The 18,412-nt window shown below is 45.5% G+C and overlaps 1 protein-coding gene across 1 annotated transcript in view; it reads right to left on the minus strand.

Moving 5' to 3' along the window:
- The window catches only part of LOC126267603 (nuclear hormone receptor FTZ-F1), a 199,427-nt gene that overhangs the window by 45,880 nt on the left and 135,135 nt on the right, over positions 1-18,412 (minus strand). Inside the window, exons 2-4 of the mRNA XM_049972907.1 lie at positions 7,138-7,397; positions 4,928-5,081; positions 4,458-4,888 (exon numbers count right to left, since the gene is read on the minus strand). Coding sequence (XP_049828864.1) covers positions 4,458-4,888; positions 4,928-5,081; positions 7,138-7,397 — 845 coding nt within the window. The remainder of the gene's footprint in view (positions 1-4,457; positions 4,889-4,927; positions 5,082-7,137; positions 7,398-18,412) is intronic.

An 18,412-nucleotide genomic window follows, 5' to 3' on the forward strand; every position in this document is an offset into this window, starting at 1 on the left:
AACACATATAAAACAGTAACACTAATAGACACTTGAGTTATTAACGTCAATTTGGGTGTGACGTAAAGCATAAGTTACTGAAATTTTCCTGATTTTTCTGTATCTGAACTCCTGTGCAAATCTTTGCCACAAAAGGACATTATTGTGCATATGCAGACAGGCGAATTCGCCTCACGACGGCACTCGCAGCTTTAATTCTGTCATCTCTCTTCTGTTAGAATATTTTTGTGACTCAGACTAGAGATAATTATTTAAAAAAACAATAATAATAATATAAATGAAAGCGTGTCAGTATTGACAGATGGCCGGCGGTCTCTGAATTTCTGAACAAAGACTCAAGTTTCTCTTGATGATTTTCTAGAAATCAAACGTCTTACCATTCATGTGAAATGTGAGTGTAAATTTCTAAAACTCTCACGCTTCGGTGTCAGCTTAAACTATCTGTACTTCATGTCAAAAGAAAGAGAATTAGAAGCATATTTAAGAAAACGAGCTACCTGCTGTTCGCAAAATCGAGGCAGTGATATGAATGGCATACATCGTAATCAAGCCCGCCCCCTATCTTTTCAATGTTGTATTTTTTGACGAAGAAACTGACTTATCAAAAATACAGTGGAGTGATTTTAAGTTTTTATTTTATCTTCTAAGATTTTACATTCCAGGCACTGAAACATTTACGCTACAGGGAAACACATTAACTTAAATTCCTATATGGCCAGCTGCATCAAAATATAACACTTACTCCCTAATACAGAAACACACAGGCAAGCAGGGCATTTCCGTCGCGCACGACATTAGCAACGCAACTAAAAGTGGAGAAAAATAATTTAGTGGGCTAGCCGGAGCCAGCGTAACGCGAAAGAGCAGGGCGCGATAGGTCGACGAATCGATGACCCTGTGAGAAGCAGGCCATCAGGTCGTGTTACGACGCAGTCAGGGACGCTGGCACGTGGCGTCCTCTCGCTTCTTCCTTACGGTTAACGATGGAACGAGGTGCAGCACGGGTCACTCTGCAGGAGCGACGTTCAAATCCCTATCCGGCCGTCTAGATTTACTTCGCCGTATTTTCATTACACCTTCCTCATCCAAAGCCCATCCGAGCTTTTCTGAAGCCCTGGTCATTGATGTGACGGTAATCCCCAAACTTTCTTCGCCCCATGAAAACGCAAAACTTTAACATTAGTTCCTTCACTGTTTTTGTATTGAAACACTTAGGAATATCTGCTCCATTTTCGAGTACATCGTTTACATTACAGGTTATCGTTTTCCGTTATCCAGTCGCTTCCATGTTATCTTATAGGTCTTCTAAGTGGAGTCAATTATTTGTTGATTACTCTGGTAAAATTTTGTCCTTACAAGATTACGTAGTAAACAAAAAAGCAGGATTTTTTTACCTTAAAACGGAACAAAAATCTAACAATTTATTATTCAGTATGCACTGAGTTCAGTGGTTACAATTTCCTATTAACTACTGAGATCTACAGTAAGTGATGTGATTTGCAGAGAAAGTGGTTATTTTTTCTGATTATGACTACCTGCTTTCGCTTTCGCACTCGAAGGTAAAAGTGAGCTCTAGCCTATGGCCGTGGAGAGCCATCACTTCTAAATTATGAAATGCAGTAGACATCATCGTAAAGAAAAAAAGGTCTAGAAGTTAAAACGGGTATTTGAAGAGTTAAGATGACGAAGTTGTCTGTTTTAATTTTTGTCAGTGTGGTGCGGTGCGGCTGTCTCTCTTGAAAGACGACGGGACCCCGTTGCGAGGCGATTTTGGACACCGTGTTGTGCGCCGCTTGCAGCGTGGCTGCCAGGCGCCGCTGGGGCTCGCTGGCCCCTAACAACGCCCCCACCGCTACCCGCAGCGCACAGCCGCCCCGCTAGGCAGTAGACAGAGTGGTAACAGGTGAGTCGCAATAGTCTCTCCAAGCGCTGCCTCGATCATCGGAGACGTGTACTTAGATAAGAAATGGGGGCTAACACAAGAAGGCGACACATTTATTTCTAGTGAAAGTCACACAAAATGTTTATTCTTTCATTGCTCATATTCAGTAAGGGTTTGGGGAGGTTGCTATCCATCACAGCTATACAAAATATGAAATGCAACAATTTTTCGGAGCATTCTTTAAGACTTAATATGAATACTGCTACGAATTTACAGATGTTTCTAAACTCCAGAGGCTCAAATTCTCCACGCTTCTCCTTCATTTGCTGATTCCAAACTAAATTTGTTATCTTCACCGAGATAACGCTCCGAGTTCAAATACAGTCATCGTTCAGATACTTCCGGAGTTGTAGAGATCTTACAGTGGGTGTATACAGACATACGACGACTATTTAAATCATGTATTTCGCCCATTGTCCCTGAACTCGAGTTCTGTAAGGTATGCAAAACACTCATTTACAGCTGTCATAATCTATTCATTGCACTCGAAACGTCTTCCACCCATTAATTTCTTTGGATCTAGTGAATAAGGTAGATGATTCAACAAATTATACTACAAATTCCTCTGTTTTGGGAATAGCAGGTGAATTGTCTTTAGGAACAAGGGAATTATTATTTTTCAAAGCGAACCTCTGTAGCGAAATATTACAGACAGCTGGTATAGATGACCAGTATAGTTTTCACCAGTTACCATTTGATCCTTTGCAAGGTGATCAATAACAGTAATCTGTTTTGCACCCCGTAACATTTCCGGCGGATTGTCCTCTTTCTGTGCAGTGCATCCGACATTCACTCAGCACCTTAGATACTTTGCTGGACACACGTATCATCTAAAGTACCAACTAGCTGTCGCGAAGAACTTAATTATGTGTATTACTTGCAGCGATAAGAAGAGGCTACATGCAGCGCTAGTAAAAGTGGATACCAAGTCGGGATTGGGTTGTTGCTCCTAGTTCGGGTCGATAATATTTCCTTTGGTAAAAATACCGTTACAGACAATAGTTGCGACAGCTAATGTTTCACATGTAGGAAATCGATAGTATTGGAGAAATGCCAGCGAAAGCAACTACAGCAGTTCGACAAAATATAGAAACATCACGAGAAATTCATGCTTCAATATAAATGCAGATGCAAACCTGCACTTTGCGGTGTTGTATTTGACTACGAATGGCACCTGTTCAATATCCTCAACATGTAGCAAGTATCGGTCGCGCTCAGACAGTGTTCTGTGTAGTTATGAGTACGTTATGCCGGAGATAAGAGTATTCCAACGTGGGCAAATTGCAATATGGTAATGTTTTGCGTTCTGATGTTTCCATACTATTGTCCAACCCCTTCATGCTGACATACTATATCACCGAGACCCATTATTAGCGATACTGAACAAAGAGCGTAAGTGATGGACAAACTTCATGTTATGTGAAATGCTGAAAAAAGAACTGGTAAAATGAAGCTGTGAAGTAACCAGATCAGTGTCTACCACAGCACTTACGGGACGTCTGTTTTGTGTACGAGGTTTAGAAGCAGATGTGAGAAGTTTAGAAGCAGATGTGAGAAGTTTAGAAGCAGATAAATCGTGTCTGCATCTTCGTTAATGACACTGTATCTACGGAAAAAATACTTTAATTTCCCCGAAGTTATTGACACTACACTGCTGCGACATTGCTAAGCAGCGTCACCTACGATCAGTTACGTTTACTGCTTCATCGCACTGACAGTGGGGAAAGTGTTGCGGTTGTCTAGGGACTAATTTCGATGCATTCTCTGCGATTATTAATGTCGAAGGCACTCAAGACGACATTGGTCAATCTTGAGCTATTCCCTTCCTCCGTTCACGAAAATTTTCTTCGGATGGTATGAGGTCTTTCAGTAACATAGTGGCCCTTTGAATACAACTGTAAAAGTCCGAAGATCCTTGAAGAGCTGTGTTCAGATTTCATATCCTCCAAATTTTGCGGATCTTAACCCAATTAATTATCTGAAGGACCATCTCGACCGTCGTGTTAGCTGTGTGAAGCGCATTTCAACAGCTGTGGAAAGCGTAGCAGAAGGCAAGTCTCCAACACCACCGGCATCTGATCGAGTTACATTCAGTGAGTGCACTTGGCTGCTGTTAGCGCAGACGGTTGTTACTCTGGATATTCAAATAAGCTAAAAAATAAATTAATTAAATAAGAAATAAAAGTTCGAACTAAATACGATGATTTTGGACTATGCCATTTTGCATCTCTTATAAATTTCAGCTTGTCCTTTGGATACATCCGAAGCTATCCTCATACTCACATTTCATTACTTCTTGGCGTTGTGTCATTGGACATTTTGGCTACGTGTATTATTGAATTCTATGTTTGTCGCACATGAAAGTGTTTCAGCATACGCGAGTTTTAACCCACATTCCTGGACAGTCATCTTCAGTGAACACGAGAAATATCCTAAAATCGTCAGTTCAGCAACAAGGAAAAGCTCAGCACGAACCAGCGCTGAGGGTTGCCTCGAGAAATGCAACGGTACGTACCTGGAGGTCCCTGAAGAAGACGGAGTTTCGCGCCCAGTCGACCTGCGAGAAGAGGTTCTGGTCCAGCACTTTGCACATAAGTTCAAAGAGGTCCACTTCACACTGGTTGTACGTCTGGTTCTGCAGGAGTCCGTACAGGGAGGTCTGCCACTCGCGGTCGTCTAGCGCCTGCATGAACTCGCGGATCATGGGCGGGATCTTGGGCTGGCCGCCGGGTCCCGCGGCCGCCGCGCCGCCCGCCCCCGCGGCTCCCGCGCCGCCCGCAGCGCTGCTGGCGCCGGAGCCGCCGTTGGCCAGGACGCCGTCGTAGTGGAAGGCCTTCGGCGACACCGAGTGTGGCGACGGTGTCGTCGAGTTGGCGGCGGCCGTCGCCCACAACTTGTGGTCGGCGGCGGCACTCAGCACCAGCGCGCCCGCCGCTCCCGCCGCCCCTGTCGCCGCCGCTGCCCCCACGGCAGCGCCCACCGCACCGCCGCCCGCCGCCCCCAGGCCGCCTCCGCCCCCGCCGCCGCCCGAGGCCGACCCTCCGCCGCCGGCCGTCGCGGCAGCCACTGTCGCCTGTTGGCCCAGCGCCACACCGATGGGCGAGGGAGACGAGTCGGGCGACGACGTCAGCGACGAAACCTGCGGACACGCGGCCGCCTGACTTCACAGGGCTGCTTGTCTGTTCACTTTACTAACACCAGCTAAAAGTAAGAAAGCACATCACGTGACACAGCAAGCAGCTGTTAAATATGTTCTTAAATAAGTGACCGGCATCGGTCAACGACCATACAATGCTGTCATAAAATGAGCAGAATGCCATTACGTTCACCCCAAAACAATTGGGGGTACGGCAATCTCTCTTACACACTGTATGTGTGTGATACACTATTTTAAGTAGCTTTTCTTTCGGCATTTGGCTCTCAGTAACGCACAGATAATTATCGAATTATTAGTGCAATATATAAAGAATTAATATCAGTTGATGTCACACACCTATTCAGCAAGATAAACTGTACTTAAGTTTTTCAGTGTTTAGTCGTTACAAAAATAGACGAAGAGCGACTACAGCATCTGTAACCCAAAATTCATTTGTTTTTGCTGAATAGGGATCATAAATCTCGATAAAAAGCGAATTTTCGTGCCTTTACTTTTGGTATAATAAAAACTTTAATATGGACCCCTAATAAGCCCAGAAGGTAGTGTTAAACAGAAGGACACCAGGTCACGAGGCGCGACTGATGATATTGCACGATACGCCGCAACTTTGCGCCCGCGCGATCTGTAGTAGACCCTATAACACCTTAGAGCGCGTCTGCTGATTAACACTGGCGAGCAGTGAAAGTGGATTACCTAAAGTTTGCTCGCGAAGCAAACACTGAGGCAGCCGTTCAGTATCTGCAACTTGCCCCCAACACATCTTTTATTCAAAACTACGAAAAGAAATTTGCAACACACATAACGCGATACAGACTACACTTTTGACGCATTGGAACTCATTTGAGATCGAGTCAGTGGCGGATGAGGTACGTGATTCTACAGGAAAACGGCAATAGCTCTGTAACGACTCACGCCATCTAAACTCTTAGACTAGACGAGAACGTAAACAGCGGACGAACAACAGAAACTACCTTCATTTAACTGTACCTGAATTATTTTCTGTGCACACGAAATTAATAACAGTTCACACGTGTGTCTATACTCGTGTACTTGATACTTACATCCTTGTCCTGTGGACAACACAATGCCGAACAAGAAAAAACTTCTTATATCTTCCTCGTCTTGCGGGCTTGTCGCAATGTAGGGGACTACAAGATAACATTTTTGGCCACAAGTAAAGGAAAGAACATATGCAGCCTGTTTCCAGACGAAAACGAAACACCAGTCTACACCCATACAGTTTTCCGTGAACATATTAAGAAACTTTTGTGGCTAAAACGTACAAAAACGAACTACGGATGCATTAAAATCTTTTCCTCCAAATCACCACCCTACCCCATATCCTCTCTCTCTCTTTCTCATCTTCGGCCAGAAAAGTGGCTTGATCAGGTCTCCACAGTGATCTATCCTGTACAGGCCTCTTCAACTTTACGTAAATGCTTCAGCCTACTTTTTCTGAATCTTCTGAGGATATTCAAGCAAGGATCTCATTCTGCACTCCACTCTGTCACAAAACTGGCGATTCCTTGATGCCTTAGGGTGGTGTCGTATCTACCGATCCACTTCTTTTAGTCAAATTGTGCCATACATTTATTTTCTTTGTAATCCGATTCAGTATCTCCTCACTAATTATTTGATCTAACCAGCTAATCTTCCGAGTCTTCTGCAGCACCACAATTCAAAAGCTGCTTCTTGTCTGTACTGTTCATCGTCCACGTTTCATTTCCTTATCAGGCTACATTCCAAAGAAATATCTTTAAAAAAAGTCGATGTCGATGTTAACGTATTCCTCTTTTTCATAAATGTTTTCCTTGTTTCTAACTTTTACGCTCGTTCATCCTCTCGGCTCCGACCTTTGTCAGTTATTTCGCTGACCCAGCTAGCGAAACTCATCTACTACTTTCAGTTTCTTTTCGCTAATCTATTTCCCTGATTTAATGTGACTACATTCCATTACCCTTTTTACTTTTGTTGACGTTCTTGTTGTAACTTCGGTCTATTTCCTGCCTCGAAGTTTTGCTCACACTGTGCCACTCACCTGCGGGATCTGGATCTCCTGCTTGATGTGGACGTAGCCGGGCGACCCGGCGGCGGCGGCGCCCGACGCGGCTGCGGCGGCGCCGGCGGGCTGCGGGCTGTAGGAGAGCGTGACGCCGTCGCCCAGCGTGGCCGTCACGCCGCGGATCGCCTGGATCGCGATCTGTCGCTGGCGCATCATCTGCAGCTTGCGCGCGCGGTCGCGCTTGTACATCGGCCCGAACTTGTTGCGTCCGCCGCGCATCCGGTCGGCGCGCACCGCTGCAACACGACAAAGGCGGGGCGCCGCGTCAGCAACGCCGGAAGTGGCCGCCAGCGCTGCCCTCACACCAGTCTCTGGTACCCACTCTGCCGACGCCAGCTGACTACATCAATCCGCGCCATCATCAAAATGGCGTACATTAACAACTCATCTAAATAAAACGTGCGTAGCATAGGCGCCACGGGAAGAATTATAGTTATTCGCGTGACACTGCATTTGTCGCCTTAGCTAGCCCTCAACCAGACTGTCACCTTTCATCGTAACCTATATCTCGGGCTACAATATGGATCAATCTGTAATCACAGCCTGTACACTGAGGGGGCAAAGTCACAGGTAGCGATTCGCACCTATAAAGATGGCAGTAGTATCGCATACACAAGCTATAAAAGGGCAATGCGTTGGCGTAGATGTCATTTGTACTCGGGTGAATTAACGTGAAAAGAATTCCGGCACGATTATGGCCGTACGATGGAAATGAACAGACTTTGAACGGTGAATGGTAGTTGGAGCTAGACGCATGGGACATTCCATTTCGGAAATCGTTAGGGAAGTCAGAATTCCGAGATCCACAATGTCAAGAGTGGACCGAGAATACCAAATTTCAGCCACTACCTTTCATCACGGACAATGCAGTAGCCGACGTCCTTCACTTAACGACCAAATGCAGTGGCGTTTGCGTAGAGATGTCAGTGCTAACAGAAAAGCTACACTGCGTGAAATTAATGAGGGACGTATGACGAACGTATGTATTAGGACAGTACAGTGCGGCGAAATTGATCGAAAATGGCCTTTGGTAGTAGTTGACCGACGCGAGCGCCTTTGCTAACAGCACCACATCGCCTGAAGCTCCTCTCCTAGACTCGTGACCATATCTGTTGGATCCTAGACGAATGGAAAACAGCGGCGTGGTCAAATGAGTTCCGATTTCGGTTAGTAAGAGTTGACGGTAGGATTCGAGTGTGATGCAGACCCACGGAGCCATGAACGCAAGTTGCCAACAAGGTGCTGTGCAACCTGAAGAGAGCTCCGTATTGGTGTGGGCTGACTTCACATAGAATGGATTGGGTCCTCTGGCCCAACGGAACTCGTTACTGTCTCGAAATGGTTATGTTTGGCTACTTAGCATTTGCAGCCATTCATGGACTTAATGTTTCCATACAACGATGGAATTTTTATGGATGGCATGTGGCATGTCACTGGGCCAGAATTGTTTGCGACTGATTTGAAGAACATTTTGGACGGTTCAGGTGAATGATATGACCATCCAGATCAACCGACATGAATCCCATGAAACATTTATGGGACCTAAAATGTTAAAATGAGTGTGAAATCTTATGGGACTCTACTGCTAAGATCATCAGTCCCTAAGTTTATACACTACTTAACCTAAATCATCGTAAGGACAAACACACACACCCATGCCCGAGAGGGGACTCGAAACTCCGTCGGGACCTATAGAACTTAACCGAGATGTCAGTTCGTGCACAAAATCCTGTACCAGTGACATTTTCGCAATTGACGGCTGTAGAGGCACCACGGCTCCATATTTCTGCAGGGGAATTGCAATGACTTGTTGAGTTGATGCCACATCGAGTTGCTGCAGTACGCCGGATGAAAGGAGGCTCGACACGATTTTAGGAGGTATCACATGACTTCTGTCACCACAGTGTACAGAAAAACTAAAAAATGTAGAAGTAACATAAATACTGCCAGGCACTCTGTTCTGCCTCGGTTTGCGTATCACACACCAAATACTCAGTTTGTCCGACGTTGGTAGGTTCATCTCAAACGAATGTCTCGGGCTAAGAAAGATATCAGTGTGACCTAAATACTATGACGTTCGTAAAGTTTGACTTTTTATACAGCGGAATACGAAGTTTTGAAGACTAATTTCGTTACTTGTTTGTGGCTGTCTACTAGCTAAATGTATATCCTTTTCGTGAAAAGTGAATGAAAGCGAGCGGCACGTGACGGAAGTACTTTGTACTATAAATTAGCCCCATCCAATAAAAAAGAGAGGCTACAACTGACATTAATTAATTCTTCTCGGCCCTTTTCGGTGGTAGATAACCACGGCCACTTTATTTAAGTGTACAAACAAAATTTTAGATGATATTGCATCAAAATTTCACCTTGTCGTGCTCATTGGTATCTGATTCGATGCTCACGAGCTCGCTCAAATTGCAAAATTCTCGATACATATGGTTTACAACATTTTACAAGAAGTTCTAGGTATGACAAAGCTTTCCCCTTGGTGGACACTACTTTTCTTAAAGATCAGCCGTAAAAGCACTGGAATCAACAACCCTCTAGAGTCAATTCTAATCAACCTCAGTGTGCGTGCGTAACACTTAGCAACATAACAAACCAAAAATGTCATTGCTATGACTGTCATTTCTGAAGCATGCCAGCAGGTTCTCACCTTATCCTTGTGATTAATGTCAGTCTAGTAGGGAAGTGGGAAACTGGTGCCAGAGATGAGTTTGCTACGCGCCGCGAGACCACAGGGCCACAGTTACTTCCTCTGACGACTGTGGAATAAGGTGCAGCGCCCGCCAGCAAGATCGCAGCAACGCTAGTTAAGTTCCCGCGACCTAGTTGGGTAAGCCAGACGGCCACACGCGCACCTCGCTGCTGGCTGCCAGTCAACTGCCTGCCGTGAGAAACACGGTTCAAGCGGAGACAGGACCACGAGGCAGTCGTTTAGCGGATCAATGAGGCGCCGCTCCACCGGTTTGAACCATCGTGTGCGCTCTGGCCAGCTGTCATTCGTATGTTGACTCATGCTACAGCATCAAAGCAGTGCTTTACCTGTCCAGTTCATCCTCTGAATTTATGCGAAATATTAAAGGCGACAAGGCCGTGAAAAGATTTCGTTCCGTTAATGTATTCAACAAAATTCAATAACAAAAACGTTTCCCGCAAGTCGAAAATTCGTTTACGTCGTCAGGAAATCCCGTTTCGTAAACTTTCGTGTATCTTCTTCGAATTTGTTACCCCAAATAAAACTTAAAGGAAAACATATCATAGGTCTTCCAGAAGACGCCGATGCCACTTCCATCTTAATACGTTGAATAGTTTGCAAGTTTGAGCGAGAAGAATGAACTGTAAGATAGCGTGTGTTCTGAGCGAAACGTAGCATCTGGGCCACTTACCTCATGTTCCTTCAGAAGTGTCAGTCGTAAACTAATTCTAAACAGGTCGCAATACGGCAGTTAGTATCCACTACACGATTTGTTTTTGTTTAAACTGATACCGTAGCCATACTTCTGTCTGTGTTGCAGTGCACGATGAGAGTTCAATTTGCAATACAATTCTAAATGGGGATTTCTAGTGTGCACAATGGCTCCTCCGCCGACTACGCCCAAGTTCTAGACGAGATAATTTGAATACAGTGGAGCAACACTGGTGCCTGATGCACAAGAGCTCTCAGAAACGGACGAGAGGTGTGAGCCGTCGCTTGAGACAGAGGGATGGCCAGCGCGCGTGGGCAGGGGCGGAGGCAGCGCCGCCTGGCGGTGACGCAGCCGGCAGCACGTAGCGGCTATACGGCTGCGGCTGCGCGCGCCGTGAGCTGCAAGCAGAGGCGACACACAATGACAGAATAGGGCCGCCGCGGTTTCGACACGCGGCCCCGCCACCATCGAAGCTGCAACACCGCTGCCAGCTTCAATCCCCTCCAAAACTGTGCTTCTCCGCGCTGTTTCCTGGTCATCTTCAGCTGCTTAAGCACAATCGTGCACTTCAATAGTTCTATTGCGCCTTCCCGCTGTGCGACACGCCTGACGTATAGCCCCCTCACTTTCTACCGCCATTTCGACTGGTATGCGACAGTGTGCGGCGTGGACTCATCCTGTACTGCCGAATAAAGTTAATGTCGAGGTCAGAGTGCTGCAAAACGATATACGAGCGTATCGATCGTGAATCTGTAAATGCAGCATCTCTTTTTAAAAGCCTGTAAAGTTCGAATATCATTCCGGATTAGGTGTCCTTTCTCACTTATTTCGGTTCCAGTTCTGTCTAATAATAATAAAACTTGGTTGTAAACTTGAAAGTCTGTGCAAAAGAAGGAAGCCAAGTAGCAGCGGAAGTGGAGGCAGTGTACAGACGAGTACGGAAAGTATCCCGCCATATTTTCCGGAAGCGCAGCGTTCTCACCCAAGTTATCAGTCGGCAAAAATTGGGAGCCTTCGCGCAAATAGTTTTTTCTTTAGCAACAACCTTGTGAGATCGACCCAATACCGTTTCAGTCTCGGCTTATTGTTCAACATAAGCTCACTGTTTCCGCGGCACCTAAGCACATAAGCGATTTTGCTAATAAATTAGTCACTGGGAGGCTTTTGTTTGTTAATCGTTGTTTCTTAATGTCTCTAGCGGCGATTATATAAATTATGATCTGACTATAGCGCGCGTTTACCATCACACGCCAAAGGACAGGTTCTCAATGGAAATCAACAGAAACGCGAAAATGAGTGGTGGGAGAGCTGCCCTCTCACTCGGCCGTCACTTCAATTTCTCGTCAGTATAGTATGAGGTATTATTGCAACAAATTACATTTTCATGACCGGTTGTGCCATCTAAAAATGGTTCAAATGGCTCTGAGCACTATGGGACTTAACTGCTGAGGTCATCAGTCCCCTAGAACTTAGAACTACTTAAACCTAACTAACCTAAGGACATCACACACATCCATGCCGGAGGCAGGATTCGAACCTGCGACCGTAGCGGTCACGCGGTTCCCAACTGAAGCGCTTAGGACCGCACAGCCACACAGGCCGGCTGGTTGTGCCATCTGTCATCCGAAAAATCAAATAAAGATTATATAGTAGACTATGGAAGTGGTTGTTTCACACTGTGGAACGTACCAACATGTACTTTTCAGTTATATTATTAGACACAAGTAAGTTATGCAAAACCGCTTCCAGTCTTAACAGTCGGTACTAAGGGATATACATACGCTACTGGCCATCGAAATTGCTACACCACAAAGATGACGTGCTACAGACACGACATTTAACCGACAGGAAGAAGATGCTGTGATATGTAAATGATTGGTTTTTCAGAGCATTCACACAAAGTTGGCGCCGCTGGCGACACCTACAACGTGCTGATACGAGGAAAGTTTCCCACCGATTTCTCATACACAAACAGCAGTTGACCGGCGTTGCCTGGCGAAACGTCGTTGTGATGCCTCGTGTAAGGAGAAGAAATGCATACCATCATGTTTCCGACCTTCATAAAGGTCGGATTGCAGCCTATCGCGATTGCGGTTTATCGTATCGCGACACTGCTGCTCACGGTGGTCGAGATCCAATGACTGTTAGCAGAATACGGAATCGGTGGGTTCAGGAAGGTAATATGGAACGCCGTGCTGGATCCCAACGGCCTCGTATCGCTAGCAGTCGAGATGACAGGCATCTTATCCGCATGGCTGTTACGGATCGTGCAGCCACACCTCGATCCCTCAGTCAACAGATGGGGACGTTTGCAAGATAACAACCACCTGCACGAACAGTTCGACGACGTTTGCAGCACCATGGACTATCAGCTCGGAGACCATGCTGCGGTTACCCTTGACGCTGCATTACAGACAGGAGCGCCGGCGATGGTGTACTCAACGACGAACCCGGGTGCACGAATGGCAAAACGTCATTTTTTCGGATGAATCCAGGTTCTGTTTACAGCATCATGATGATCGCATCCGTGTTTGGCGACATCGCGGTGAACGCACATTGGAAGCGTGTATTCGTCATCGCCATACTGGCGTATCACCCGGCGTGATGGTATGGGGTGCCATTGGTTGCACGTTTCGGTCACCTCTTGTTACCACTGACGGCACTTTGAGCAGTGGACGTTACATTTCAGATGTGTTACGACCCCGTGGCCCTACCCTTCATTCGATCCCTGCGAAACCCTACATTTCACCAGGATAATGCATGATCGTATGTTGCAGGTCCTGTACGGGCCTTTCTGGATACAGAAAATGTTCGACTGCTGTCCTGGCCAGCACATTCTCCAGATCTCTCACCAATTGAAAACGTCTGGTCAATGGTGGCCGAGCAACTGTCTCGTCACAATACGCCAGTCACTACTCTTGATGAACTGTGGTATCGTGTTGATGCTACATGGGCAGCTGTACCTGTACACGCCATCCAAGCTTTGTTTGACTCAATGCCCAGGCGTATCAAGGCCGTTATTACAGCCAGAGCTGTTTGTTGTGGGCACTGATTTCTCAAGATCTATGCACCCAAATTGCTTGAAAATTTAATCACATGTCAGTTCTAGTATAATATATTTGTCCAATGAATACCCGTTTATCATCTGCATTTCTTCTTGGTGTAGCAATTTCAATGGCCAGTAGTGTATTTCCATATTCATTCACAAACTCTTGACGAAGGGTACGTGAAGAAGTTCTCTATAGAAAATAAGTCCCAAAATTATATAAAAAACGTAAGTAACCTCATGGTCCTGCAAAATTAGAAGTCTGCAAGTTAAGGCGCAGCGTACTTCAGTCTTGAAAACAACAATAGCATACCCAAGATCTCGATATGGAGTGCGGGCGGGAAGCAACAACTCATTCCAGTTTCGCAGTTAATGACGAAATACCGGGTGGTTATAATTAACGTGCAGCTACTCACAGAGAAAAGCGAAACGTCGTAAATATTCTAATGCATTAATGCTAAATATTGTAATGCGTTAATGCGCAACCAATTTACGCTGGAAAACAATTAGTCCCCATTTCGGCCACCAGGTGCAAATCTGATGCTGTACAGTGCATCGACGTCTTCGGTGGTCGTATTGAACAAACTGTATAAGCGGCGGTTAAAAATAACGTCAACATTATGCCTTTCTCGTTTGTTTGACCTTTTCTGCCAACGGTACATACGGAAACGTTTCTATACGTCTTTCTTGCATTCTAATTTTTTTCTGCGTAAATCGTTTCGGCACTGATGCATTAGAATATCTACTAAGTTTCGTTGCCACACGAAAATTACAGATCACACTAGACTTCTGTGGTCGCTGCTCTTCTGTTATAACCAACCGGTAGTTTTTGAAATTTCACGACGATGGGCTCTGAATACACTTGCTAACAGTCAATATCTATTCCATAGTTTGGTTTGCGAAGGTTTCGTTTTTCCGCGAGAAAAGAGCAGCAGCTTCCCTCCATGGCTCGCTTGGTACGGCCCTGTGGATACAGCCAATCTGTCAATACTTTTCAACATCTGTGAACGAGAAATAAAGGCGTTCATTAAGTTATCGCATTACACAGGCTGCCAGCAGTGAAACGGGGGGTGCAAAGTAACTGTCAGAGTGTTAGATAAGGGCTCGTGCCTCTGGCGTCTTTATAGGCGCAGCTGTCAGCGACAAGAGGCGGTCCGGGGCCATCGGCATGCATGTATACGCCGCGGGCTCACATCTGAGGCAAGCACTGCTAATGCACACGTTGGCCAGCCGTTGATGTAATATCGCCTGACCTGTCAAAAGCAAAGCTGTTATGTAACGAAACTTTGGGATCAAGTTCCTGAGAACTCGTTTCCAAACCGGTGACTTCAGTAAGAATCCTACACTGACTCCATGTAGGACAACAATTTTCGTCAAGAATATCAAGTCCAGAATAGAAATAATGGCACCTAACAAAACTATTATCTAAGTTTTTTGAATTCAACAGATAATGAAAGCGCCACCTGTCTACTTCAGAGATTAATAGGCTCAGAGGTCATATGCCATATTGACCACAAGGCGCAGCGTTTGCGTGCAACACATTTGAGGAAAATATCAGAGAAACATGAAGTTGTTTGCAAACGGAAATTAACTAGCATGTTCTGTTGTCTCTGTAACAATAACAAATGCACGTTAAAATGAAGCAATTCTTTGCAGTCCTGTATTCGTTAACACTAACAACACAAGATCTATGTCACAATTACAATGAAATTACACTGACGGATGTATGGACGATTCAGTGGCCCACAGTGCACTAATTTTTTAAACATTTTCTTGGCACCCATCAAAGACAAGCTGCGCTGCTTACAGCAAGAACAACGAATTAAGGAAACTGATGGGACATAGGAGGAGTAGGCGCCTAGATGAAGCTCTCTGGGGTTGTCTTTATTCCGAGAAAACTACAATGCAGCTGTATGTTCGTTTTACCATATAATGTGGACAAGAAGCAATCGACCACGGATGCTTAATGACCGTGATCAACACTCAGTAATGCCCGAAACACACTGTAAACTCCATCCGACGGGCGGATCTACAATTTTTCCAAACGCCCTCACTCCAAATTACTCTCTACAGAGGTCTGAGATTAAACTCAAGACACTGTCACGCGCGAGCGCGCACACACATACACACACACACACACACACACACACACACACACACACACACACACACACACACACACACACACACACAAAACCGACCACCTGATGACCGTAAACTGTATATCGCGACCTGTCATCCACAAATGCTGATGATTAAAGCTTCTTTTTCACCGCCTCAGATTACATTTACTACCTCCGGGTCAATGACACCGTTTTAGCGACCGTACCGGGTTGTTTCAAAGACAGCTAGATCTACTTCTGCGTTCTTTTTGCAATAAACAGTCGAAAAGATTTATGGTTCCTAGAAAGAAAAATGTACCGACTCACAGAAAAAGGAGTCTCCAACTTGGTTTTAAAAGTATATGAAGTATATCAAACAGTATTATAGCCTCCAAATTCATCAGTAACAAATGCAGAAGAACAGAAGAGCCTGAAGACATCTGTTTGTGCCCTTTGTATGTAATGTCCAAATCATCTTCCTCTTCGTCTTCTGTTCGCGATATACTCTGACATCTGCATGTATTCCGTGTCCTTTTTTCTATCAACGGACGGCAAGTCCTTTTACTCCCTCCAGAAAACGCTATACACGTACGCGGAGTTTATGTTTAACGGATGGAAGTGCCACTTCATTTACCGCCGAGCCTACAACGCACGCGAAGTGTGGTGTGGTGTGAACTGGAATCTTGATGGTTAGGCCAGTGGCAGAGGAAGCGCAGCACGGCCGGCGTGGTCAGCTCGTGTCCCACAGTGAGGCCTCTTGTGTAATGAGGAGGAGACGTGCTGAGGCGGCGGTGAAATCGAACGGTGGAGGCCGCGGACGACCGGGCTGATAACGGGATCCCCGGTTTCTCCCCGCTATTACTATTATTTTTTGTACGCCGGCCGACAGCCGTACACGTGTAGATGAGCTGGCTTTCTCCGCTCCAGGTGGGTGGGGGCTGCTCCTCTTCCGCCGTGGCACACATACAGCACTGCACCCACACGTGTTCCCACCGTTGTCGCCACCACTCCGACTCCCGCCGGTCGGCATCTTCGTAGCGCAAGGAACTGGCGTCGACGCCACTCCTTTTGGCGGATACTTCTGTTTAACCGTCCCTCTTAAGTCAAATAACTGACAGTTCTTTGAACACACCCTCGACAAACCGGCAACGGAATTCCCCATCACTTTCCAATTTGGTGTTTTAGAACCCCACTCCCCAAGTTTGAATCCTGGTGGTGTGGGGAAAAAAATGTTTATCTTTAATATCTCAACAGCATGAGGAGCGGGACTGATGTTGGTGTGCAGTTCCCGAATCATACTGTGCACCGATACCCCAGGTTAAACAGATAAATCCGTACACAGTGTCTCACGAGGAGAGAGCATCGATGCCTCTCGACGCACCCTTAGTCCATCATCCTGCTTTTTAAAATGATTTTCATTCTCTCAGTAGAGCGAGCTTTACAAGCAATAGCGCGTTGTAAACTCGGGTACTTTTCCGTCGAGTAAAACAGGAGCTGTAAATTGGGTAGAGGAAGTCGCAGTTACAAAGTTTTGTGAGGATATATCCAGTTCCGATATTTGCTTTACAAGAAAGGGATAGCTCCCAAAAAAAACACACGGGGGGAGCAGTAACTGTTTTTAATTTAATTTCGCAACTAGAACAAAGAATCCCAGAATAAAAATTGGATACCTAGTTAATACAAAGTCCATGACTTGTTCGTCATGGACAGTATCCTGCGCCCTGCTGAGTAAGTGTCTTTAAAACAACAAAATAATCGGATAACAGCGACAAAAATATTATTCGTCTCAGCAGAAAAATGGGACGAGTCTCAAAATGAACTGGTTCCATGGTCAAAGAGCACACCTTCAGTATTTCAGAAAGAAGTTACACACTACACGAAAACATTTTCGCAAATGATGTTAAAGCAGAGACCTCCTAGTGAAAATCGGAGTCAAACGCCAAATCAGATAGCCGCAACTCTTATTCAACTTTCTGGTTATTGAGTGTTATTGTCTACAAACATGCCAATCTTTCCAGGAGTACTTAGTTGCTTCTAAAAATACAAAGGTTGCACCCCAATAAGCCTATTTCAATTAGACACCTCAGTCAAGATAACGTTCGGGAAGCAAAGAAAGTAATTTCAGGTATGAGAACAGATACATTACTGCTCTGGAACTGAAAAAGGCTACTACAGAGAAATCACACCATGAGCAATTTACATGTTATGTTATTAAAGCCGGGAAATATATCTGCAATAACTGCAACAAACGTAATCGGTACGAAGCAGGTTGCCTGGAACGGGAAGTTGTGTCAGGTGCGCACAGTAATAGGAAAGAAAAATGAGGATAATGAACGCAGCTGAATTTTACAGAAACAGCGGATCTTACAATACGTGACTGACGACGAGACGGCGTGGCTCCTATTGCCTATACAACTTTCCGTCGATCGTATCGATTCACAGAACTCGTAATAAGTAGGAAGCATCGACGATGCTTCGCCGCATTGCCACCACCGGCACGCAGCCGTCAACTGCATCAATGGAATGAGTGCACAGTCGTCTATAATAAGGTGTTTCCAACCTACAGAAATTCTGACGCCCACGTAGTCCTGACAGGAAGCTGAAATAGCGTTATCTGCTATTGTTTGTGATATGTCTTACATTGCTGTTACCGTTAAGAACTTCGTGCACAGCATATGCAGTATCCCACG

The sequence above is a fragment of the Schistocerca gregaria genome, chromosome 1 (genome assembly GCF_023897955.1).
Source record: "Schistocerca gregaria isolate iqSchGreg1 chromosome 1, iqSchGreg1.2, whole genome shotgun sequence".
NCBI lineage: Eukaryota > Metazoa > Arthropoda > Insecta > Orthoptera > Acrididae > Schistocerca > Schistocerca gregaria.